We start from the raw sequence: 27262 nt of genomic DNA on the forward strand, positions 1-27262 counted from the left end.
ATTGAATGTGAATTTTTTGCATTGTTCAAAGTGTCAAAATTTATAAATTTTTCAGAACATTAAATTATGTGAGTTTTGGGATCCAAAATCCACTTTGGATTTGTGGATCACACCAAAAATTATTTTTCATAACATGGTTTGAAAAACAACAATGGTTGACAAATGCTATATGTATTGAATTCTCTTTAATTAGCTAAAATGTGGCTAACAGAGAATTTTTTTATTTTAAAAATAAGGGATGTGACTCTTTGTTATGTCACTCAACAGAGCCAAAGATGAAGTATTCACCAATCGATAGTGATAGATTAAAAATTACTATGGGTATAATATAACTCTTCAAGAATTTGAATTATTTGTACTATAAAATATTTTCTGTCGATTGTGGTAAACCGCTTTATAAATCATTTAATTGGATTTCATTCTTCAATCCATTTAAATAAGGGAGGCATTGTTTGCACCACATTTTATTTTTCTGTCAATTGTGGCATATTCATTATGGCCAAGTTCGATAATGGTCTTTTGATTGAAATCATAAACTATTTTCAAAGAATGACCTTAACCACATTTGCTTTTATTATTATTATTTCTGTCGACAGGCATGCTAACGTAGCATGACAGATGTGTTATGAACGTGGCATAATGACATGTTAAATGGACGGTCAAAAAGTTAGCAAAAATAGTTACTGAGATCAATGAGTCAAGATCAAATCAAGCACCAAATATGCAAAATGGTTCCTATCAAACATAGAGGATATGGATAATGTTGAGAAAATCATGAGCTTATTTAGAAAATCGTGGACTTAAGTTATCTCTTTCTCTCATGTGACTGAGTCTATGAATAGACCAAGAGAGATACAAAGATAATCAACAACCATCAACCACACTCGTGAAGAGTTATCTAGGAGTAGTTCTAAATTAGTTATTTTAAAAGTAGATTAAACTAGTAGTTTTCTCCCAACTCCCACTTCTCTTCTTTTTGTCGATTGCTGTATTTATTCAATTCTGTGTCCTTGTTTAAAGTTCTTATAACTAGTGACAAATAACAATTTATTCGAATTAATACATTTTTTGTTCTATTTTATTTCTTCTTTATTTAATTAGCTCCAGAGAAGTCCTTAATCTATTTAAGACATAGAACTCAACCACAAAGTCTAATTTTCTTGTGTTTATTTAAAATTTATTTAAGTCTGGCGATCAATCACTGTCAATTGGACTTAAACCGAATTTTTGCTACCATTACCCCCCAAGTCTTTCTTATCAACAGGATATCTAAAGGTACTTTCTCTCTTTTTCTCTACTATGATTTCTGTGGGGTTATTTGTGGGGTTGTTTGGAAAGTGTTAGATTAGTATACATTTTGACTTTTTACGAAAAAACGTAATATATGGGTTAAGCACATGCCAAACAAGATGATTTTGATCCAAATAGAATAATGTGTTAAAATAGTATATTTTAGCACATGCCAAACAAGCACTTATTATACATGTCTATAGTGACCATTTCTTATGATTTCTGTGGATTTATTATACATGTCTATAGTGACCATTTCTTATTTGCCTTCATTTGTTTGAAAACCGTTGCAATTTACCAGTAAATTTTTTCTCTTTCAAAAAGCATCAATATTGTGTACTGTTTTGTAGGTATACATATATCACTCCAACATTCAAGAGGCTAGTTAAAAAAGGCTTATTAGGTATTTTAGTCAATATAATTCTAATTTTGAGTTCTAATATACTAGCTATTAGACTAGCTACTTTACCATCCTACTTTTTTGGTGGCTACAATTAAAAAACCCCAGAGGCTCTCCAAATAAATATGTATGTATATATTTTGAATTTTTGTATATTTATGTTTTGGATTTGGGATTTTATATATTTTATATATGTATATGTGTATGTAGCAATTTTAAATGCTCTTTCAATTCTGTTTGAAGAATTACGAAATAACTTATTTTGTATTTTGTATTTTTTTTCTCCTCATTCTACAGGTCTTGTATGTTTGTATGGGCAAATTTATTATTATTGCAAATTTATATTAGTAAAATATCAGCAATTAGTATTTTTTGTTTTAAAAATTAATTAAGTTAGTTTGAATGATTAGCTAAAATAAAGAGTGTGGTTGGAGAACATAACAGCTAAAGTAATTAGGTAAAATAAAGAGCGTACTTTTTTCATACTTTAACTAATGAAAAGTAGAGAGTGTGGTTGGAGTTGCTTAAGAGTTTTAAAGATCAAATTTTTTTGTCTCTAAAAGTGAAAATTTTGTTGCAAAAGACATTTAGAAACCAATTTCTATCGTCGTGAAGACAGTCACTAAACAATCATCTCGAAAAGTCAAAAATAAGGTTTTTAGTGACAAAATTTTAAAATGTCACTAATAAATACACTTTTAGGGACAAAATAATTTGGTCTCAAAATGGTTTATTTTTTGGGACAAAAAATTTGGTCCTAAAAAGATAATAATTCATCACTAATGTCCAATTTTTGTTACTAAAAATATAATAACGACACTTTTGGCAACAAAAATATTTTGTCCCTAAAAAATAATTTTCTTTCTAAATTTTGATCTCTAAAATCTTAATTTTTTTGTAGTGTATATACACATACTTTTAAAAGATTTAATGAACCGTATCATGAAACCACAATGATATTAATTATAGTAGTAACAGTTCCGAAAGTATGTACTATTTTAATTACATAATTAAATTTGGCTCAATTTAAGAATTTGAATAAAAGTTAAAAGTAAACTTTTAATCTATTTTGAGTCATATCATTTTTCTATTTATTTAAGTTTTTTTTTTTAAAAAAGTCCAAAAATCAACTTTTAACTAACTTGCCAAAGCATTTTATGGTGGGGAATAAGTTATTTACGCTATGTTTAGTGGGAAGATTTAGGAAGAAATTTAGAAAGGAGGAAAAAAAAGTAGGAAAAATGTGAATAAAATATACCTACATTTCACTTAGTTTCACATATCTTTTTTCTTTTTATTTTCAAATCTCTTTCCAAATCCCTCAATCAAACATAGCATTAGTGAAATAACTAAATTAAATTGAAGCCATCAGACTTGATCATTTGCTTTAATTGATCAAGTTAACAATTGCCCTTATTTATATACTAGTTTATGAAGGCATGTGTAATGAACGGGATATTATCACAGTATATTTAAGTTTTTTTATTTTGATAATTTTTAAAAAATTGAAATATTATTCTATGAAATTGAATAGAATAAATTATTAGATATATGATAGAATTGCATCGTATGACATGTATCATTTTTTGATTTGTTATACACTCAGATGTAGACTCAAATTCTACTATATCATTTTGGGTGAATTTATGAGTGTTTAACATTTCTTTCGAATTTTTTACAAAAAAATAGTATATAGCTTTTCTCAACAGATAAATATAAATAAATACTAAGATAATTCTTCTATCTAAAAAAAACTACTAAAATAATTCACTGAACTAATAAAGAAGTAGAAAGAAATACATATATATACAAATGACTAATTTTATTAATACATAAATCATACTTGCATAACAAATGGCAAATTTTATTAATAATATATCATTAACTAAATTAATAATTTTTAATGATTTGAAAAATATTTTTCAATTAACCATTTTATTAATAAATAAATCATTAAATCAATTAACAATTTTTAATGATATGAGAAATATTTTTCAATAAATAATTTTGATAATTTATTATTACATAGAAGAATTATTTTTTTCCCCATGAGTATTGTGTTAAATTAAAATTTAAAACAAACGATAGATATAATTTCTAATATTATAAGACCGATTCATATTTTAAATAACTTTTTTGAGTGTATTTGTAATTTGTTAACAAATAAAAATATTTATATTTCATAATTGACTAAAAATATTTGCATAATTATGAAAAAACATGTTTCATAATTGACTTAGAATGTTTATGTAATTACGAAAAACTTATTGCATAATTGACCAATAATGTTTGCATAATTATGTAAAAATTTGTTTCATAATTGATCAAGAATATTTGCGTAATTATGAAAAAACCTATTGCATAATTGACCAAGAATGTTTGCGTAATTACAAAAAAACCTTTACTCAATCTATAGGCCACCATTAGTAAATTATTCAAAACGAAAAGGCAAAATTAGAAAGAAAAAATGAATCTCAAATAGCTAAGTAGTTCTTATATATATAGATATATACGCACAGGATGTGAGCCCACCCGATAGGTGTGTTTAAAATATATATTTTAATTTTGAATTGGTAACTTATTTTTTATATTATTTAAGTGATGAAAGGATTCTTTAGTAAGTTAACTGAACGGTTTTAGGTTTAAGTATTTTATTTTTTAACTATTTTATTTTTTATTTTTTTCCTTTTAGATGAAGAATTTGACACCTAGTGTAAGAAGAAAGGATCACTTGACAAAAAGAGAGAAGTAATTTCATGGATACCAAGTTCACTTTAATAATAACTAGTAGGTGGCACATGCAATGCGTGTGCAATTCAGATAACTAATAATAAAAATTTTAATATCATAATATATATATTACTTAAGTAATAAATCTATACTATATATATAACCAAATGTAGTTGTATTGGCAAAAGTCTCCAAATATTCATTATTAAATTCTCATAATTTTAAAACTTTCTCTTTCTTACGTGGCAATCCTCTTTGATTGTTTTTCATGTTTTGTATTTTCCTCCATTTTTTATTTGTTTGATTAATTAAAATGAAAATTAATTTCATGGTTTATGGATAAAAATTTGAATTTCAAAATTCCTCCATATAGATAAACATATAAAAATTAATAAATAATTTATGAAAATTAATTTCATGGTCTACAGATAAACATAAAAATTAAATAACTAATTTAAAAAAATTAATTTCACAACTTATAGATAATTTAAAATTTCTTCCCAAAAATGAATTTATAAAAATTGATAAATAACTTATAAAAATTAATTTTATGACCTACAGATAAAGGTTAAAAAATTGATTTAAAAAAAATGAAATTACTCCTTTTCTTTGCCCTTCACTTTGTAGTAGTTGTATTGGAAAAAATCTCCAAATATTCATTATTAAATTCTCATAATTTTAAAACTCTCTCTTTTGTACATGGCAACCCTTTTTGATTGTCTTTCATATTTTCTATTTTCCTCCATTTTCTATTTGTTTGATTAATTAAAATGAAAATTAATTTTATGGTTTATGGATAAAGATTTGAATTTCAAAATTCCTCCATATAGATAAACATATAAAAATTGATAAATAATTTATGAAAATTAATTTCATGGTCTACAGATAAAGAAAAAAATTAAATAACTAATTTAAAAAATTAATTTCACAACCTATAGATAATTTAAAGTTTCAATCAAATGTAGTTGTATTGGCAAAAGTCTCTAAATATTCATTATTAAATTCACATAATTTTAAAAATCTCTATTTCCTACGTGACAACCCTCTTTAATTGTCTTTCATGTTTTTTATTTTCCTCCATTTTCTATTTGTTTGATTAATTAAAATAAAAATTAATTTCATGGTTTATGGATAAAGATTTGAATTTCAAAGTTCCTCCATATAGATAAACATATAAAAATTAATAAATAATTTATAAAAATTAATTTCATGGTCTACAGATAAAGATAAAAATTAAATAACTAATTTAAAAAAATTAATTTCACAACTTATAGATAATTTAAAATTTCTTCCCAAAAATGAACTTATAAAAATTGATAAATAACTTATAAAAATTAATTTCATGACCTACATATAAAGGTTAAAAAATTGATTTAAAAAAATGAAATTACTCTTTTTTTTTTTTTTGGCCCTTCATTTTGTAATAGTTGTATTGGAAAAAGTCTCTAAATATTCATTATTAAATTCTCATAATTTTAAAACTCTCTCTTTCCTACGTAGCAACCCTCTTTAATTGTCTTTCATATTTTCTATTTTCTTCTATTTTCTATTTGTTTGATTAATTAAAATGAAACTTAATTTCATGGTTTATGGATAAAGATTTGAATTTCAAAATTTCTCCATATAGATAAACATATAAAAATTGATAAATAATTTATGAAAATTAATTTCATGTTCTATAGATAAAGATAAAAATTAAATACCTAATTTAAAAAAATTAATTTCACAACTTATAGATAATTTAAAATTTCTTCCCGTAAATAAACTTATAAAAGTTGATAAATAAATTATAAAAACTAATTTCATGACCTACAGATAAAGGTTAAAAAATTGATTTAAAAAAATAAAAGATAAACATATAAAATTTCATAAATAATTTATGAAAAATTATTTCATGACCTAGAGATAAAGAAAAAAATTAAAACAATTATTTAAAAAAATTAATTTCATGACTTATAGATAAATAAACATATAAATAATTCATAAATAATTCATAAAAATTAATTTCGTGGCCTATAGATAAAGATAAAGATTAAATAATTGATTTACAAAAAATTAAAATAATAAAATTTAAATAAAGATATGATTTGTTAATCTTTATCTATGAAAAACATATCTATCTAAATCTTTGTTTTGATTTACTTATATTTTTCTCTCCTTCTGTCACATATTATTCTTTTTTATTTTGAATCTATACTAAATATAGTGAAGTATGAGAATTTTTCAAAATATTAATACTAAATTCTTATGGATTCTCTCTCCTATGTGTCACTTCTCAAGTCTCCCCTCCCACTTTTCCTAATTTTTAATCATTTGTCAATTATCTAAATCGCAAAAGCCAAAAGGATTATATATATTTAAATAAAATGATAAATATTTTGATATGAACAACAAAGAGGTAGAGATAAAAATATAAAAAGTAAAATAAATTAAAAAGATAACTATTCAAATTTCAACCGCACAATAATATAAAGAGTTAAATAAAAAAAAATAGAGATGAAGAAATATACAAAAAATAAAAATATAACTATTTAGATTTGAACTGCAAAATGAAAATTCAAATAAAAAATAACAAAATATTTAAATAAAAATATTAAGATTGGGATATAAATATCCCAAAAAAGAAGATAATTTTTTTAACGATCAATATTTATCTTTTGTTAGTTTGTTATAGAATTTTCATATATTTCAACTTAATCTTTTTAAAGTTTATCTTCAAGTTGAACTTAATATTTATCTTTTAAAACCATCAATTAATTATCCATCCAAATTTTAAATATGATAGAATTCCATATATATATATATATTGTTTAAGCATAATCTTTTCAATATAAAAATAAATTCCTGCAAAAGAAACCATGAACAGAAGATTGGGAGGAAAACAACCAACATTGAGCCATTTCTGATCCCTTTCGGTGCCTAAAAATCTTAAATATTTGCTTTACATTTGAATTGTGTACTTGCATGAGTTTTTGCATTTGTGAGAAATTGAGTTTATGTAAATGGATATTATTATTTTATTTTTAAATTTTTTTCTTACAATCTGTATTTTCCTTATTTCTTTCTTTTTGTTAATAATGTATCATTTAATTAAGATTTTTTTTAATATATTTATAAAAGCGCTACTGTTATCAATTTATAACTCTCTCACTTATTGATTATTTGTGTTTAATTTTTTTTGGTGCAGATGTTAGATTGAAAATGAAGAACACATCAAAATTTATTGGATATGGGTTTATACTTTAAATGTATTCATCAGTTGATTTTTTATTATTGATTATCCTGTTAAAATAACTTATGATTAAATTTATTTTTAGGAACTCATTTCCTTTGAGAACCAAACCACAAATTTTTTCTTTTTTTATTTTATTTTATTTTTATTTTTATTTAGATTCAGAGTTTGAGCAAATGGAAAATATCTCATATTTAAAATGTTAATTTTTTTTTGAATAATTTAAATATTTATATTCTTTATGTTTGTCAATTCAAGTTTAACGCATTTCCAAACTTTTTTTTTTAATCATTCCAAACCATTTGTGTTTAATGAATCAATATAACCAAAAAAACAAATAGCATGCAAAAAAATTTTAACCACTAACTGAATATAATGGGAATTAAAATTAATTTTATTTTAATTTATTATATTATATCTACTATTGATTAAACAAAATTAGTGTTACTTTTATTTAATATATTAGTTATTGTGATTAATTATAATATGCCTTTGTTACTCTATTTTTGATTGTTTGAAATAATTCTTAGATAAATTAACTATTATATATGTTATGATTTACTGAATGGATGATAGTTTTTTAAAATTTGTAATAATGTGATATATTTAATATTTTTAATGATGTGATATAAGATTTATACACAAACTAAATAAAAATATTAAGAAATGCAATCAAATAACAAATTTTTTTTTAGTGATTATTGACTTTCTAAAATCCCGTGCATCGCACGGGTGACCACTAGTATATTCTTAATGAAATGTAAAATTTTGAATTCAAAATTTACTTATGCGATGTATGATAATTTTTTATTTTACTATATATATAATTGCCACTTGACATGAAGATAAGAAAATTTTACTAAATTAATTTAGGATTTCACGTAATAATGGTATAGAAATAGATAGATATATAGGTATAGATTATTATAAACATTGAATCACGGGCTCACTGTATGCACTCACTCGCCAACATACTGATGGTCACTGTATCCGCATGGATGCATGGCCACAGGAAGACTCGGAATTACTGGTAAAGTTAAAATGAAGGGGTCTCTTTTTGAGTTTTCAAGGGAATCCATGCTTGGCAAAGGTGAGTGATCATCACTCTCTCTCTCTTAGAAAACATAGCCCATTACCATACACCCGCCAACACACGAACCCATCCTTCCAGTTTTCAAGAATTAAGATTCCCTCCTTACATTTCTTACTTGCAAGCTCATTGGGCACACTTTTAGACTCAATTTTAATAATTCGAACCGTTTATATTTTAACATTTGTTCAATATATCATACTTGTAAAAAATCAAATTGATTGAATATCAGAAAACATGTGTTCGGAAAACTTGAACTAAAAACTATTTTTTTAAAGAATTTAATAAACAGTTTTCCGAACATATGCTTTCTGATATCCGATCAACTTGATTTTTTACAGGTATGATATACTGAACAAATCTTAAAATATGAACGGTTCGGAATATCAAAATTGGGCCTAAAAATAGGCCCAATGAACTTGCAAGAAAAAAATACAAGGAGAGGATCTTGATTCATGACTCACTACCCATACATGGTCTCGCACCCAAAACTCACCCAAATCGTTATACATCACTCGTTCATGATTGAAACAGGAATTTTCGATATTTACAACATGCAAATTAATGAAGAGTTTTTGCACAAAACTCTCACTGGCTAATGGCAGGCAGGGGAGGAGACCTGTTGCTTGTTTTGTTATGGGTCTTCTATTTGCAGCTTATTACGTGAAAACTTAAATTAGTTTATTAAAATTTTGTTCGACGAAAATAAATTATATCCGAGCAAGATTAGAAGCAAAAATGAAAACTTATAGCTTGCTCATGCAGGAAGGTCAATGAGGTCTAACCTTAAATTCCACTGTTTTCCGCTTCATATACATTTTCAAAAATAATATAATTTCATTGTTATGACATGTGAGTTGTCATTTTCAATATAACTCAACTTTTGTTGGATATTGCAATGGATTCACATTATGTAGCAGGGAATTTAATAAGAATTTTACACGTAGGGTGTGTTTGTTTGAAAGGACTGAATAAGTGGAGATTGTAATCTATCAGACTGTTAGTCCCTGGATACACTGTCCCCAGATTATTTGGTTGGATTAGATTTGTATCTTATATTTGTTTAGTCATGGGATTAGATGTGTGGATTAGACTATTTTTAGATGTCTGGATTGAACTATTTTTAGTGAATCCAATGTTTAGTTAGACGGACTGGATAAGAATAAATGTTCAAAAGACTATTTTACCCTTGTAATTTATAATTTTTATTTAATATATAATTTTAAATTTGTAATCTATAATTTATAATCTATAATTTATAATTTATAATTTAACAACACTAAGAAAATTTAATTTAAAAGGTCATAATTTTTAATTTATTATTTTCAATTAAATTAAATTTATAATTTATATTTTTTATTTAATATATAATTTTAAATTAAGGACTATAAAAAATAATTTTATTTAATATAAAAATTAAATTTTCAACAACACTAAAAAAAATAAATTTATAAGGCCATAATTTATTATTTATTATTTTTAAATAAATTTAATTTGTATTTTATATTTTTTATTTAATATATAATTTTAAATTAATAACACTAAAAAAATAATTTAATTTAATATGTAAATTTAATTTTTTAACAACACTAAAAAAAATTTAATTTATAAAGACATAATTTATAATTTATTATTTTTAATTAAATTAAATTTATAATTTATAATTTATAATTTATAATTTAAATTTTTTATTTAATATATAATTTTAAATTAACGACACTAAAAAAATAATTTATAGATGTTCAATTCTTCAAAAACCAATCACACCCATAGTAAGTTGTAATTTGAGTTGGGTCCGTTGCATTATTAGCCTTTAGAATAAACAAATATTAATACAATACGTTCGTTTTCTGGTTTTTTTTAAGGGGATGCAATTTGGAAGTTTATGATAAGCATCAATTATAATCATAGGGATCATAGGCAGGTAGCTAGGTGCCAATTTTGTGAATGATAAGCATCAATTATAATCAATCATTTTTTCTAAAACTCTCTCTTAAAATAATTTTTTAAAATATCTTTTGAAAAAAATCAAATTAAACAACTTTTCGTACTTTTTATCTCTAAAATACATCTCTCAAACACAAACCAAACATACCCATTAGCTTTTTTTAGTTCATATTTTATCCAAATAACAAAAAAATTACTAAATTAACCTGTTTCCAAACGAGGCCTTAGTTTGTTTGTTTTTTTTTCTTCTCCTTATTATGTCATCAGTACTTTATTAAAATACTAAAATTAATATTCTGAATCATTACTGTTTATTTTACCTAGGTTTAATAATTAGTATGACAGCCAATGCGGTAAAAGTCCATTGTTCAATAATTTTTAAAATAAAAACAAGAATAATGCTTGGGACCCCCTTTTGGGGGTCACCCCCTCACCCCCCCCTTTGCCACGTGGCGGGTGGTGATTGGAGGAGCAGAAAAAAAAAAAGAAAAAAAAAAAAGAAAATGTAACCAATGAGAGAGAGAGGGGTCAAAGAGGGTGAGGGAAAAGAAGGGATGAATCATTGTTGTAAAAACAATTGTCAGGCAAAAAATTGCTTTTAAAAAAGAAAAAGTGAGATATGTTCTTATTTATTTTTTTAAAAAATGCTTGGTAATTTAAATTTGTGTAGTCTAAATGATTCAAATATATCAAAACAAAGTTGTTTTATCCCCAAAACGATATCGTTTTGAGACATTCGAGCCATTCAAGCCATGAAAATTTAGGCTACAAAGTATTGTTATATTTTTTTGATAGGTACTTGTTCTCATTTGTACTATCTTTAGGGTTGGTTTGGAATGATCTAAATAAGTGCATTTTTCGACTTTTTATAAAATATGAGTTGGCTGTGGGGGATAGAGGGATTAGAGGTGAGTGGGGTCTCGAGGGAAGAGAAACATTCATTGCAGAAGAGTGTATTTGAAAAATGTTAGAGATTGTAAATATTTTATCAAATGTACTTGTTCTCATTTATACTATCTTTAGGGTTGGTTTGGGATGATCTAAATAAGTGTACTTTTTGATTTTTTATGAAATATGGGTTGGGTATGGGTTGGTTTGAAGTGACGTGATAGAGTGATGATATGACTTAAATAAGTTGATGTGACTTAAATAGGATAGTGATTTTTTAACTTTTTTAAGTTATGACAAATAAGACCATCTCTAACGGTTCATCAAACCTGGCATCAAATTTGAAATTTGGTGAAAAAGTCACTTTTTGAAGCTTCAACGGTTTCACCAAACTGGTATCAAATTGAGAATTGAACAAAAAAATCATCAAACTGAGAACAAGATACAGATTTCAACAAATTACTGTTTGTAACCATTGGAGGAGAGGAACCGGTCACCCGGCCGGTCGACCAACCGGTCGACAACAAAAAGATTCAAGTTCAAACATTCAAAAATATATATATATTTTTGCCTTGCCGGTCAACCAGTTGGTCGACCCCGATCGACCACTAAAAAGTTAAAACAGTTCAAATAGGTAGGTTTAAACAATTCAAAAAAAAAATTTTGCCTTACCGGTCGACCGGCCGATCAACCAACCAGTTGTCCCTAGAGCAGATTTGATGAAAATCAACCATTGGAGCATTCTGTATCAAATTGAGAAAATGGTCATTTTTTTACTCAAATTTAGTGAAAAATTAGGTGAACCGTTGGAGATGCTCTAAGGCCTTAAAATAAAAAGGACATTTACATACAAGTTTTAATTTATAAATTTATATTTTATTAAGTCTTAGGTCTTGTTTTAGTTAAAAAGTCAAAAAGTTACTAAAAAATTAAAAAGTCAACAATCTATACTAAAAAGTCAAAAATTTTATTTTTCTCTCTACTTTTTACATATCTTTTCATAAAAAGTCAAAAAGTCATTCCAAACATACTAATTTTTTTTATATCATATTTTAGTCAAAAAGTCAAAAAGTTATTAAAAAAATCTATTCCCAAACGAGACCTTAATTAAGATTTTATTAAACTTTAAAGTCTCATTAAATTTTTAATAATTGAAATTCTCCTTCAAATACTTATTGTTCATCATTATAATTATATATGAATAAATATAATAATTTGATATTTATTTTAATTTGTAAAAAATTTAAAATATCAACTTTCGAATTAAAAAAAAATTATGTGAAAAATATATATATATATATATATATATAAAACCCATAATGTTCATCCATATTGTTGGTGTTTTTGGTCTATTTTGAAGCCATTATCAATTAATTGTCAACGCAAACATTATTGCTTTTCGTTAAAGAGGAGAAGAGAAATACAGTGTAGTTGCAGGCGGTTGGTAAATGGTTGTGATAGGGTCTCCGAGAGATTGATTGAAGCCAAGCCATGAAGAAGCAAGAGATTTCTCCAACACCACCACCGCCACCGCCACTAACCACAACAAGAAGAAGAGCTGAGAGCAAGAGCAGCGGTATTTCTTTTTCGACGACGCCGGCTCGGCTTAGGGCCGCCTCCTCTAACTCTAAAGCGAAGGACTCGCCGTCGCCGACCAAACCCCAGACACCCCTCAATCTGAATCTGAATGGGAATCTGAACGAGAATGGAAATAATAATGGGGTATTATCACCATCCCCAAATCCAAGAGCCAAGTCGGTTCCTCCTCGGGATGCATATTTACACAACAACAATAATCAAACGGCAAGGAGGAGGCCTCTTCCTCTCCTTGTTCTCAGCAAACCCAAATCTCCATCACAATCATCTCAAAAGGGTAAGGATTATTTTGAGCAGGAGGCGGTCAAGGCCGTGGGTCGGTCCGGCAACCGTCCTGTTGTCGAGCAATTCGCTCGTCCTCGTCCTCTTCCTAGTCGGCAGCGGCTTACTACTAGCACCACCACCACCACCACCACCACCTATCCTAATTCTAATTCTAACTCTAATAATAAGGTGAATGAATCTGATGATTTGGATTGGAAGAAAAGGGCAGAAGAATTGCTGGAGAAGCTTGACCGGAATGAAACCTTGATTACCAATTTACAGTCTGAGGTATTGGAATTGAAGTCAGAGTTGGATAAAGCGCAGAGCTTCAACACAGAGCTCCAATCACACAACAGCAAGCTGTCCGAAGATCTTGCCGCTGCCCATTCAAAGATTGCTACTCTCTCTACTACTACTACTACGCCTCCTCCTCCTCCTCCTCCTCCTCCTGATCAGGTGAGCATTTCGAATCCATCATTGACTAATATCGTAACCAATTTGGGTTCTACATATTTGGCTCCTTCAATGGTCCGAGTCGCAGATGCGTGTTTCGATAGAGATAGCTCCCTTTAAATTTTCTTCCTTTGGCTTTCCCATCCTCCAGTTGAGTTTTCGTTCTAAGTTACGATGCAGCATGCCATGGAATAATCATCACTTGATTTACTACTTCTCAAAATTTCCCTTTTTTTTTTTTGTTTTTGAACAGGTAAAATTTCCGACTGTTGATCTCAAAGGAAAGCCAGATTCTACATTTACCCAAACCCCCACCCCCCCCCCCCCCCCCCCCCCCCCCAAAAAAAAAAAAAGAATGAAGAAAGCCAGATTCTAGTGTTTAATTGAACAAAAAATTTCCCTATCTCTTCAATTATTATTATTATTATTATTATTATTATTATTATTATTTTTGTTTACCCACCAGCACCTCCCTAATGTTTTGATTTTCTGGATGAAGAAGGAGTCTGGCGCGGAGTACCAGAGTCATAGATTTAAAGATATTCAGAAGCTCATTGCCACCAAATTGGAACACTCCAAACTCAAGAACGAGGCAATAAACGATGGAAGTCCTACTAGGGTGCTAACGGCGCCATCTACAAAGCCCACACCCATAGCCGTGGATGTACAGAGCAATGTTCCGGCATGCCACTTGCCACTGCCACCACATCCCCCTCCCCCTCCCCCTCCCCGACCTAGAGCCCCTGGCAAATCAGCTATCACCCGGAAGGATCCACCAGTTGTAGAATCTCGTCACATGTTAACAAAGTGTGACAGGAGCAGTAACCCTTCAGGATCAGGGAATTGTGATAAGCCCTTGATCATTAGTGCACACAGTAGCATAGTTGGAGAAATACAAAAACGTTCGTCGCATCTTTTAGCTGTAAGCATTTGAACTTTGCTTACGATTATGACTCAAAAGAATTTTACTTTTGATTTGTTATTTGTGTTACTGTTAATGTTGCCGCCTTTGTTGGAACTGTTAGTGACTGACTCTTCTTGTAGATAAAAGTAGACATTGAAACAAAAGGAGAGTTTGTAAACAGGCTTATCGAGGAAGTGGTGGGTGCTGCTTACACAGATATTGAAGATGTTTTGAAATTTGTGGATTGGCTTGACAACCAACTCTCATCATTGGTAATTTCTTCTTTCCAAAAGTTGACGGGCTTTGTTAGGGTTTCAATGACAATAACAACACATGCTGCAGGATTTGTTAGGGTTTCAACACTTGCTTTTATCTATTCAGTGTGTTCTGTTTACATCTCTGGTACTCCATTTAGGAATGTATGAGAAAGTGTTTGAGAAGGCAGTGTCACCATCTTGTTATCTATTAAAATATTATGTTGTCATTACTACTGCACAGTATTATGTCACCTTATATACGGTGGAGGCAAATTGACGCTGAGCAATCTAGAGGCATGTATATTGAGGTGGTAAAACAGTGATTTTATTAAAATGGTATCCTAGTTTGTGCTAAATAATTCTTGCATCCCTTTGCACTAAATGAGAACTTAGTTGACTGATAGAGTTATTTTGTTGATGGTAACATGCTGTTTGACTAGTGGTAAAAAATTTAATTGGTGCAGCAGATTTGTATTTTGTTTTTTATTCTTTTAATTATTTGCCTAGTATCTTATTTTTTAACAGGCTGATGAGCGGGCAGTGCTTAAACATTTCAATTGGCCTGAGAAGAAAGCAGATGCCATGCGAGAAGCTGCAGTTGAATATCGTGGCCTCAAACTTTTAGAAAGTGAAGTTTCTTCCTACAAGGATGATGCTAGTGTTCCATGTGAAGTTTCCTTGAAGAAGATGGCTGGCTTACTTGACAAGTATGAACATTGAGAAACAATACTACATTGTATTTCTTCATCCACAATTATCCAGTTTGAAATGGACAAGATTTTAATTAGTTGTTGCTCCATGTCATGGTGCTAGGTCAGAGCACAACATACAAAAGTTGATTAAGCTGCGAAACTCAGTTATGCTTTCTTATCAGCACTTCAAAATTCCAACCAACTGGATGCTTGACTCTGGAGTTATTAGTAAGGTTTGTTTTTATTGAAAACTCTTTCTTGCAAGATGTTACTCTTCAAACGAATTGAAGTGACCGTTTCATACTTCTGTCCTCGACTATAATGTACATTGTCAGTAGCAAGATTAATATATCAGAAAGCATGACTCCAGTTTCAGGATCTCATTGGGCCCCTGCTACCCACACTATGAGTGCATTTAATAGATACTAAAAATTTTACGAGAAGAAAATTTTAGAATAAACTGTGAGAAATAAGTCGGACTTAATGTTGCAAAGAAAATTATATATATTTATATATTCTTTTTTGTTAATAATAGAAAACTAAATGAGATACATGCACTTTTTTTCAGTATGAGTTCTATATTGATTTCTGAGCCTTTCTTGTGCTGTAATATCAACATGCTGTCAGCTTCATGTTCTTCCCATCTATGAGTTCACAAAATGTTTAAGGACTTGGCAGTACCGGTTGGATTGGAAGGAAACAACTTGCTTACTTCTTTGTAAAAGCTTTAGACTATGCATCTAAGATGTAGAGTTTGTCGACATTGTCAAGCAACTTCTTTGACAATATTATCTGTAGTTATTATACTCAAATTTGTCAGAATACTGCCAATTGAAGTCACTGTATTCCTCATGTTGTCTATAGTTTAGTCTTCTAAAGAAGGAAATATGGTATCTGGTTGGAAACCTGATTCTCTAGAGATTATAGTGATTAAGACCATTTGTCCTGGAGTGCACCAAAAAATTAATTGATCTTGTCTGAGCAGTATTGGATTCTTTGAAGTTTCACTTGTAGGATATCTATCTTCATTGACAATCTATTTGCCTTCTATGTGTGCCCATATTGAAATGTAATGTATGGAAACCGACCTGTATATTTAAGTCTCTCCAGATAAAGCAGTCTTCTATGATGCTTGCCAAGATTTACATGAGGAGAGTACTAGTGGAGCTTGAATCTATGCAGTATTCAGAAAGGGAATCCACTCAAGAAGGCTTACTGATACAGGGTGTGCATTTTGCTTATAGGGCTCACCAGGTGTGTGAACTGAAATCCAACACATTTTTTGTTTTAGTTTTTTTAGAAGTAAATGTAATGCATTATTATGATGCCAAAAGGGTGAAACCTTGTATACACAATGCATACAAGTGGCAAACCAAAATTCAACACATTGTTCCTGTTTTTATGATTGTATGGAAACTACAGTAACCTCAAAAGTTGACATTGCTCTGGTACCTTGCATTGTCTCCACATCCGTTGGGAAGATAGTGGAATAATTGTATGTGGTAGGTACCTTCTATTCATCCTAAAGAGCAGCAAATTGTAGGAAGGCACTACTTTAAATACTGTAACTTCTGGAAAGAGTCACCCATGTGTTTAGATGAATATCTTTCCTTTCTCTGCAAGCACAACCAAAAAAACTTGGAATGCTTGCATCTGTTTTCTGGATGGGGGGGAAACATTATTAAATGGTTAAGATGTATGTATGGTACGATATTTTGACTGGTTATGCTGCAATTACCTTTCAATTTGTGGCATTTGTTGTTAGCTATGAAGCATGGATGTGAGTACTAGATATGGAAACTACATGATATGAACACACTGATACGACATCTTTAAAATAATCGGAGAAATATAGCGAAAATAAGAAAATATGAATAAAACAATTTTGTAAAAGGGTTTCTTATTAATGTTTCAAATATACAAGGGCATGGACTTGTATGGTTTTATTCATGTTTGCCCTTGTTGATTCAAATTATTTTTTTACAACTAAAAAACCCAAAAAAAGAAAAAGAAAAGGGTAATGTGAATTTAGACAGTCAAATGTTAGGCTCTAATTTCTGTCATAGATTGCTGAACCTGTATATCGTTGATAATTTTACACAATAGTCCCGCTAGCACGAGTTTTCTACCCAACTTACCAACCACATCGATTCCCTCTGAGCATACTGCTGTAAGTTTTCTGAATGAAACTGTATATTAGATTGAATTGATTGACAAAGAATACATCATTTATATAGAACACTAATTCCTAATCCTACATGAATACATCACTAATATATAGATGTCTAATAGGACACTAATTCCTAATCCTATAAGGAAAAAGGAGAACACATTCTCACACCCCCGCTCAAACTCAAGGTGTTTTAGCAGAAAACACTAAGAGTTTGTCAAGAAAAAATCGAAACCGAGCAGTGGTGTGAGTCTTGGTAAAGAAGTCAGCAAGTTGCAGAACCGAGGAGACAAAAGGAAGCGAGATAAAGCCAGATTGCAAATGCTGATGGACGAAGTGACAATCAATCTCAATATGATTTGTCCGTTCATGAAAGACAGTGTTATGAGGAATTTGAATAGCACTTCGGTTGTCATAATAGAGAGAGGTCAGAGAAGATTGAGGGATGCCCAAGTCAGATAAGAGATCACGAAGCCAGACAATTTCGACAGTAGCATGAGCCATAGCACGATACTCAGCTTCGGCAGTAGAACGGGTAACAATAGTTTGTTTCTTGCTTTTCCAAGAAATCAGGAAATCGCCAAGAAACATATAGAAACCAGAAGTGGACTTATGATCATTAACATCACCAGCCCAATCAGCATCAACATCAGCATAAGCCACTAAGTCTGAGGAAGAAGTAGAAGAGAATAGCAAGCCTTGGAAGATAGCGAAGAATCCGAAGCAAAGCAGCCCAATGTGTAGAGTGAGGAGCAAAAACAAATTAACTAACCACATGGACAGCATAGGCAAGATCAGGACGAGTAACTGCTAGATAGACTAAGCAACTCACAAGCTCGCGATATAACGTATGATTGTCTAAAGGAACACCATCAGTAGTGTTGAGCTTTACATTAGGCTCAATGAGGGTATCAGAAAACTTAGTGTCAGTAAGTCTGGTACGATGGATAACCTCGTTGGCATACTTAGCCTGGGACAGAAAGTAACCCTTGGGAGAAGAAGCCATCTCAATACCAAGAAAATACCGCAATAGTTCCAGATCCTTCATTTCGAAGCTGCAGAAGAGATGTTGCTTGACCTCAGAGATAGCAGAAGAGTCAGAGCTAGTGATGATCATATCATCCACATATAGCAAGGGAGCAACAAAACCAGCAGCTGAGGTATGTCTTAGAAATAAAGCAGAGTCGGAAGCAGAAGGATGAAATCCAAGCTCGGTAACAGCAGTCTAAAAGCGATCATACCAAGCAGGAAGAGACTGCTTCAGACCATACAGAGCACGTTAAAGATGACAAACCTGGCTAGAGGAATGGTGAATATCAGGGGAAGGACGCATGTAAACCTCCTCAGTGAGATGGCCATTAAGAAAAGCATTCTTAACATCCATCTGATAAAGAGGTTGAGAACGAACAGCAGCGACAGAGATCAAAGTACGGGCAATAGTTATCTTGGCAACAGGAGCAAATGTCTCCTCATAATCAATACCATATTTCTGGGAGAAATCTTTGGCCACCAAACGAGCTTTGTAGCGCTCAAGAGAACCATCAAAATGAGTGTTGACTTTGTAGACCCATTTGCAACCAACCAGATTCTTACCAGCAGGCAAAGGAACCAACTCCCAAGTTTTAGGGTGTGTTTGGTTTGTGTTTGTAGAATAGTTTTTGAGATAAAAAGTACGAAAACTTGTTTGGTCTGTCTTTTTTCAAAAATGGTTTTGAAAAATTGTTTTGGAGAGAGAGTTTTAAAAAAGTGATTGATTTGATGTGTATGAGAGAGAGTGTGTGATTTTGAAAAGTAGGTAACCAAATAAAATTTTGAGATTTTTTTTGAAAAAATTTGTTTGGTTTGATTACTCTTGAAAATTTGTTTGTAGAGAATTTTTTCCAAAATTTTTTTAGAAAAACAAACCAAACAAGGCCTTAGTTTTCTGTAGAGCAAACAACTCATCCTCCATAGCTTAAACCCAATAAGGATCCTGATAGGCTTCATTGTAAGACTGAAGTTCTGCAAAAGAGTGAATAGCAGACAAAAAGGTACGATAGGAAGCAGAAAAATAAGTGTTAAACCAACCCAACCTGTTTAGAGGATGACGCGCTCGAGAAGGATATCGGTGTGCAGCAGGATCAGAGTCGTCAGAAGTATGAGGATCAGCAGCAGGGGTAGAGACAACTGGTGGAGGAGGAGCCTTGCGACAAGAATAAACTAACAACGGAGGAGGAGAAGCAGGAGGAAAAGATGAAACAAGCTCAGGAGGAATTGTAGAGATGTACTCATCAGACGGGACTTCAGAAGGAAATGGATCAATATGAACCAAATTCTCTTTGGAAACTGGGGCAGTGAGAGGAGGAAGTTGAAAGTAATATAGACGTTCGAGAAAGGCAACATGGTAGGAGACATAAAGGCGACGCGAAATAGGGTTATAACAGTGATAATTTTTCTGAGTGAGACTATAACCCAAAAAATACATAGGATAGACCGGACACTAAGTTTGGTCCTATCTTTACGAGATAAAAGGACAGAACAAGCAGATCCAAACACACGAAGGAGGGAGTAATTACGAAGTTGAGAAAACAGAGCCTCATAAGGAGACTGACCAGAAAGAAAGGGGGTAGGCATACGATTGAGAAGAAAAACAGCAGTAAGAACTGCCTCGCCCCAAAATAGAGTCGGAACAGAGGCAGAGAGAATGAGACCTAGCTATCTCAAGGAGATGACGATGTTTACGCTCAGCTCAACCATTTTGGGCAGGTGTATCAGTACAAGAAGTTTGGTGAATGGTATCCAAGTTGGCCAAGTATTCACAGAATTCAGTTTTAAAGTGTTCCCCACCCAAATCAGACCGCAACAATTTAATAGTGGACCCAAATTGTGTAGTGACCATAGACTGGAAAGTACGGTATATCTGGTAGAAGTCAGATTTATGAGTCATAAAATAAACCTATGTGTAACGGGTGCAATCATCAACAAAAGACACGTAGTATATTGAACCCCCTTTAGTAAAAGCAGCAGAGGGTCCCCAAACATCAGTATACACAAGAGAAAAAGGAGAAACAAAAATAGATGTACTTTTATTAAATGGTAAAGCTGACATTTTGGCAAGTTTATACCCTCGACATTTATCAATTTGACTAGGAGAAACTTTACCCAACAATCCTGACTGAGCTAAAGACCGTAAGTAGTCAACAGACAAATGACCGAGGCGAGAATGCCATAAGTAAAACTAACTCGACTGTGAATCTAACTGAAATGAGGAAAGTGCAGCTGGAGAGGTGGATAAGGGGAGATGCAAGCTTTCAACCACTTAGAGATCTACAACTCTACGGTCGGTCCTAATCTGCTTCTTGGACACCCGATCGTACACACAATAAACAGAAGAGGAAAAGATAATATCAAAACCAGACGCATCAAGTTGACTGATAGATAATAAACTGACAAATAACTGAGGGACATAAAGAACAGAAAGAATAGTAACAGCAGACATGGCAGAGGGTAAGACAGACCCAATAGACAAAACAAACATACCAGACCCATTAGCAGTATTAATAGTAATAGGAACAGGTGGGGGAATACAATTTTGAAGTAAGGAAATGTGAGGAGTTATATGATGAGAGGCACCAGAATCAAAAAGCCAGACAGAAGAAGGGATACCTGTAGATAACTTAAGCAAACCTGAATGAAGAGAGTTGCAGAGGCAGATGGGGATGGTTGAGATGTGGACAGAATATGCTGAAGTTATGCAACCTGAGCACTCAAGGAAGCTAAGTCAGGATCAGGAGCCGGAGTAGATGTAGTATAAGCGGTAGGAGGTCGGAAAGCCCGAGGTAGGACCGCAGAACTGTGTCTGAGAAGACAGTGCAGGCTGACGTCCCTTCTTAGGACTATTGTTCTTCCAATGACCCCTCTGATGGCAGAAAGCACACTTATTTGGCCTTAATGGTCTTTTCTTGGGTTTCGCAGTAGCTTGAAGCTGATGAAGAGGTGGGGTCGATAACAAGGGAGGCTTGGCAGGAGCCAAGAAGACAGAAGGAGGCAGAGGCTGACTGGCTATCTTAAGACGGGTTTCCTCGGAGAGGAGCTTACGAACAATAGCATCTACAGATGGAAGAGGAGATCGGTGAAGGATGCCACCTCGGATAACCTCATACTGAGGGGAGAGAGCCGTTAAGAATTGCACTAAACGACCCTGCTCTCGAAACTCAAGATAAGCGTTCAGTCTGATCCCGCTGACGAGCATTCTGAATAGCTGTTTTCAACTCATACTGCTTAGCAAAGTTGGACTGCTGATAAACACCTAGTAAATAATCTCACACCTCCTTGATAGTACTTTACTTGGAAAACATCATTTCAATACGATCATCCACAGAGTTATAAAACTAGGTCAGAACTTGATCGTTATCACCATCCCAAGAGTCACAGGAAGTCAGAAACCCTTCCGCCTTTGGGTCCTATGGTCGAGGAACAGAACCAGAAACATAGTCCTATTTTTTCTGACCAAGAAGAAAATTCTTCATAACACTGGCCCAATAGGCATAATTGCCACCAATGAGTTTGCATTTGATGGCTTGGATTTTAGTATCCGACATTGTAATAAAGCAAAGTTTATGGTAAGTATAAAACAACTTAATCAGAGGGGTCAAACTGTAATAATCCGAAAGTTAGCACAGTTGGGTCAAATACTGGTGAACTCAGATACTAATAACAATACGAGAGAGAGAGATAACCATAGAGCGAGAGAGCGAAAGAGATAACCAGAGGACTCGATTGCGACGATGTCGAAGCCCTAAGGAGAACCAGCGAGACAGAGAGGGACAGCGAACTAGAAAACCACAATCCAACAATGTAGAGAGATGCGCCAGAGACCCACGGATCACACTGGACCAGCGACTCACACTGAGCCACGGATCAAAGGTGACAGAGACCCAGTCGCGAGGGAGAACCAATCACGAAACAAAGGGAAGAACTACGAACCAGAGCCAACTCAGAGTCAGCAAATAGCAAAAGGCTTCTAGGGTTCTGACAGTGGCTCTGATACCATGTAAGTTTTCTTAATGAAGCTGTATATTAGATTGAATTGATTGACAAAGAATACACCATTTATATAGAACACTAATTCCTAATCCTGCATGAATACATCACTGATATATAGAAGTCTAATAGGACGCTAATTCCTAATCCTATAAGGACAAAGGAGAACACATTCTCACAACTGCAACATGTGCCCAAAAGTGTTTGTTTCTTCTTAAGTGTGTAATGCTTTGCGCAAAGCAAATAGCCATATCTAAAACCAAGATTGATTGGTTTCTTCCTGTGTATGTGTTTTGTAAATGCATGGAATGCTCTCCAAAGTCTTCATGTTCCAAGATGAACATATCAAGTACTTCCAAGTTCTAAATACTGTTAGATGTGGGGCTGCATCTGAAACATTGCTGATCATCATGGAAGCTTTAAAATGAATGAACAAACTTTAGTGTTACTTAGCTTATAACTGTAGCAAGTAGTTGACTTTTCCTTCAACTCCCAATAAATACGAATTTCCCTTTACCATAAGCCAAGTTTACATTATTTATCTATTATTTGATGGATTGGAAGTTGATAATTACTACTTAGAAATTGTGATATATTTAGCTTGGAGCTTCCCCTAGATGACGCTGGGAAGCATGCACTGTCAAATTTACATCATTTTCTACATTTCTAGTAGTTGGTTTAACTTATGTGCCACTATGGTATATGGCCTATGGGTGTGAGAAAATCTGTATTTCGTGAAGGCAGGGCTCCTTGCGATGCAATATGCTCAGTTGTTGGGTCTGCATCAGGGAAGTCTGGCAATATTACGCTGCATTTGGGATATATTTAGCCTAATTCTAATCTAGGAAGCTAGTTTTGTCTGAAATGTTTGTTGAGTACATATAACACTCTTGTTTTAGTAGAGACTAAAGAAGGTTTAACTATGTGTGACACTACCTTGGGATCTGCAACAACTTTCCTAATGACTTGTGTTTTTACATGCTTGCAGTTTGCTGGAGGGCTTGATTCAGAAACGTTGTGTGCTTTTGAAGAGATAAGACAACGTGTCCCAGGACACCTACGAGGATCTCAAGAACTGTTGGTTGGCATACCATCATCATAAGACTAATTTCAGACTTCATCGTGTGGACTTCAAAGTTTGATAAAGACTAGTGACTAAGTCCTTTTTTTTTTCATTTGTTTTTCTCTGCCCGTCCTCACCCTCAGAAATGTGTAGGGAATTGTTTGTGAAGGCATTTTAACGGCTGCAGGAAAAATATGGATAGTGCTGTAGAATGAGATCATAGACCTGCGATATAAAACATTGAGTGGATAGTGTTATATTGAGCATAGATAAAAAAATTCGTTGGCGAGTATGCTCTCTTCAGTTGCACGTCCAAGCAGGTCCAAACAGATGATGACTTGGGGACTTATATTCAAAGATCCATCTATGGACTAATTGGAACAAAGTATTACATGGGGTTTCCTCTCAAGTAAAGCCTTGACTTCACTTGTTCATGTAATTCCCTTGTAATAGTTTTATCAAGATCCCAGGTAAATCTAGGGACCAGGACATTGTGAGGTTATGTTACATAGCTGAATAATTTCTTATTCGAGTGACTTTTCCCTTCGCCCCAAGGAATTGTTGACGTTGTCGTTGTTGTTGTCTATTCTTTGATGATTTATATACATCGGACACAAATCGAACCAGTGAGAACTCAGCTCTTATCGTGTTTGTAGTACTCTAATCCATGTCTATACCTACCCTTGAAAGACGGAAAGAACTGAAATTATTATAGCTATATGAAATTGTTCTTGTTTGGTAGAAGGGAACTTAGGAGAGGAAAGATGTAATCCCTGTGAGCAAGAGCAGCACACATGGACATGGTGGGCAATTAGTCAGAGCGGTGGATACTATATCAAAATTGATTGCAAAAGAGGGGTAATCAGCGACATTCAAATCACCTTATGGGGAGGTCTGTTTAATATCTAAAACTGCTAGCAATAGTTGGATAAGTGGGGAATGTTGGGATGAACAAAAACAGTTAGCGCAAAGCTGAATATTAGCGTTAGCTAAAATATTCAAGTTGCTTTTTAAACTAGTAAACTGCATTCAAGGATGCAAATCAAGCAGGTTTTCTTTTTCTTTTTATTATTATCATTTATGAGTTTTTGTGTGTGTGTGTGTGTGTGTGTATAGCAAGCAAATCAAAGAGTTACAAGCAGAGTAGCTTGGCTCTCTCTGCGAATCAAATTTTATGGGACACATATATATATATATATAAATGATACATAATTTTACTTTTTAAACTCACTTTGTGGACCTAACGATGTGTAAGAGAGATAACTGATTAATGATTATGGAACATATAAGAAAAAATTATTTTAGATATTTTAATTAATTGTCACGTGATTAAATTTAAAAAGTGAGTAACTTTTGAATTTTAATAGTAATGCCTATATAAAATATGTAACATTATTATCTCAGTCAAAGAAAATAGGTGTGCACATACCAATTCTTTTTCTTTGCTTGATCAAACGTTATTCATGAGTACCAACAAATCAGTTGATAAATAAGTTTTGGGTTCACACACCACACAATAATGTTCTGTCGTTATCAATGTTTTAATTGTAGAGTGAGTTTGGTTTCTCAAAGTGGGATGAGAATTTTGTCATTTGAGTTTTAATAGGTTTTATTTATTTTTGAATTGATTATAGATTGAATTTTGAGCAGGTTTACTGGTTTGTAAGTGGTTTGTTCATTGGTGTTTTTTGCAAGGAAAAAAAATGTATAGTTTGAGCAGGTCACGAATGTTTGGAAAGGATTATTTGGCTATAAGGATACATAAAGAGTTAACCAAGGAGGGTAAATATGTAAACGTTCAGGGTTAGTGTTTGTTTCAGGAGGCTCTAAATACACTTCAAAAATTTTGGAAAATTGTGAGAGATTCTATTTCCACACACTTACTTATCTTAGTACACACTTAATAAATCATTATTTTAATGATAATTATATCCTAAAGTAAAATTACCATAATAGACATCAAAATACACCTATAATAGTATATGAAAATAATCCCTATATACATCTTTTACAAACAAAAAAAATCTGAGTATACATCTTTTAATAATAAAAAAAAAAACTAAACCCTAATTCCTTTATTTTAGACAAAAACAATAGCAAACACAGTAGATTAGGAGATTTTTATGATCTTTTTTCTTTCTTCTTAGCATTAGTTTTCTAGTCAACAAAACATATTAAGATCACATATTTATACATCCAACTAAAAATAAAAGCATTATAAAATAATTAAAAATTCTTGGTTGTGTGGATGAATTTTCATTACATATTAAACTCTTTTTTTTTTTTTTTGAGAGAGAGAAAAAAAAAAAAAAACCTTTTTTAATTGGCTAAATCTAACATTCTACAATAAACTCTTATGAACTAAACCCTAAAACCAAACCTTAACTGAAAAGAAGCTGATGAAGCAAAATCTAACATTTTCATTATATATGAACTACCATTGGAGAAAATACATTGCAGACCTTAATTGGCAATGGCTAAATCTAACATTTTCATTATATATGAACTACCAAATCGTTATCATGATGAAGCAAAAATACAAATTGAATATCTTAATAGCAAAGAGCCATATGAGATTTCATTCAACTAATCAACTTGCAAATAGAAATACTAGGGCTTGTTTAGAAAATAGAAAGATGGGTTTGATGATAGAGGTTAATGAAGATAATGGAGATGGAATTCTTTTGGATTCAAAGCTGCTCTTTGTTAAAACTTTAATTTCCTCTTGATCATAATTTACTCTTGATTATAGATCTACTACATTGATTTGGCCTTGGACGAATTGTTCATCAACTCTATAAGAGGGCCTAGATTAATGTGAGAGTGTGTGAAAAGAAGGTTGAGGTGGTGTGTGTACAAGATATGAGTTAAGGGTATGATTGAAATATTTAGTGTGTAGAATGAGAACAATAATTAATAATCAAATTACTTAAGTGTGTGCACTGAGAAATGATGTGCACTGAGATAAGTAGGTGTGTGGAAATAAAATTTCCTAAAAATTCAATTTCCACACACCTAATTAACTCAGGGGACACACTTAATGAATTTTTAATTTAATGGTAATTATATCTTAAATTAAAATGACCATAATAGACATCTAGCAACACCCATAATATTATATACAAAAATTTCATGTACACATTTTTTAAGAACAAAAAATCTTAATGTACATCTTTTGAGTTAAAAAAAATAAGCCCTAACTTTTCCATTGTTGTCACTTTGCATGTTACACACTCTATACTCCTCTATTACTTGCAAAACAAT

General features: G+C 31.7%; 1 protein-coding gene across 9 annotated transcripts; it reads left to right on the forward strand.

The window, feature by feature from the left end:
* The first annotated feature begins 12893 nt into the window (after positions 1–12893).
* On the forward strand, positions 12894–24552 carry LOC114287447 (hydroxyproline-rich glycoprotein family protein). Of its 9 annotated transcripts, none has more exons than XM_028230793.2 (7): positions 12894–13893; positions 14390–14812; positions 14935–15066; positions 15577–15758; positions 15865–15976; positions 16845–16997; positions 23924–24552. In XM_028230793.2, exons 1-7 carry the CDS (start codon positions 13069–13071, stop codon positions 24035–24037), a joined length of 1941 nt encoding a protein of 646 aa, XP_028086594.2. In that variant the 5' UTR covers positions 12894–13068; the 3' UTR covers positions 24038–24552. The 9 variants fall into 9 exon arrangements, with proteins under 9 accessions (XP_028086594.2, XP_028086596.2, XP_028086595.2 ...); XM_028230795.2 differs by having other exon boundaries at positions 16854–16997; XM_028230794.2 differs by having other exon boundaries at positions 14393–14812.
* The last annotated feature ends 2710 nt before the right edge of the window (positions 24553–27262 follow it).

Source organism: Camellia sinensis, chromosome 6 (genome assembly GCF_055761805.1).
Source record: "Camellia sinensis isolate YWXY chromosome 6, ASM5576180v1, whole genome shotgun sequence".
Lineage (NCBI taxonomy): Eukaryota > Viridiplantae > Streptophyta > Magnoliopsida > Ericales > Theaceae > Camellia > Camellia sinensis.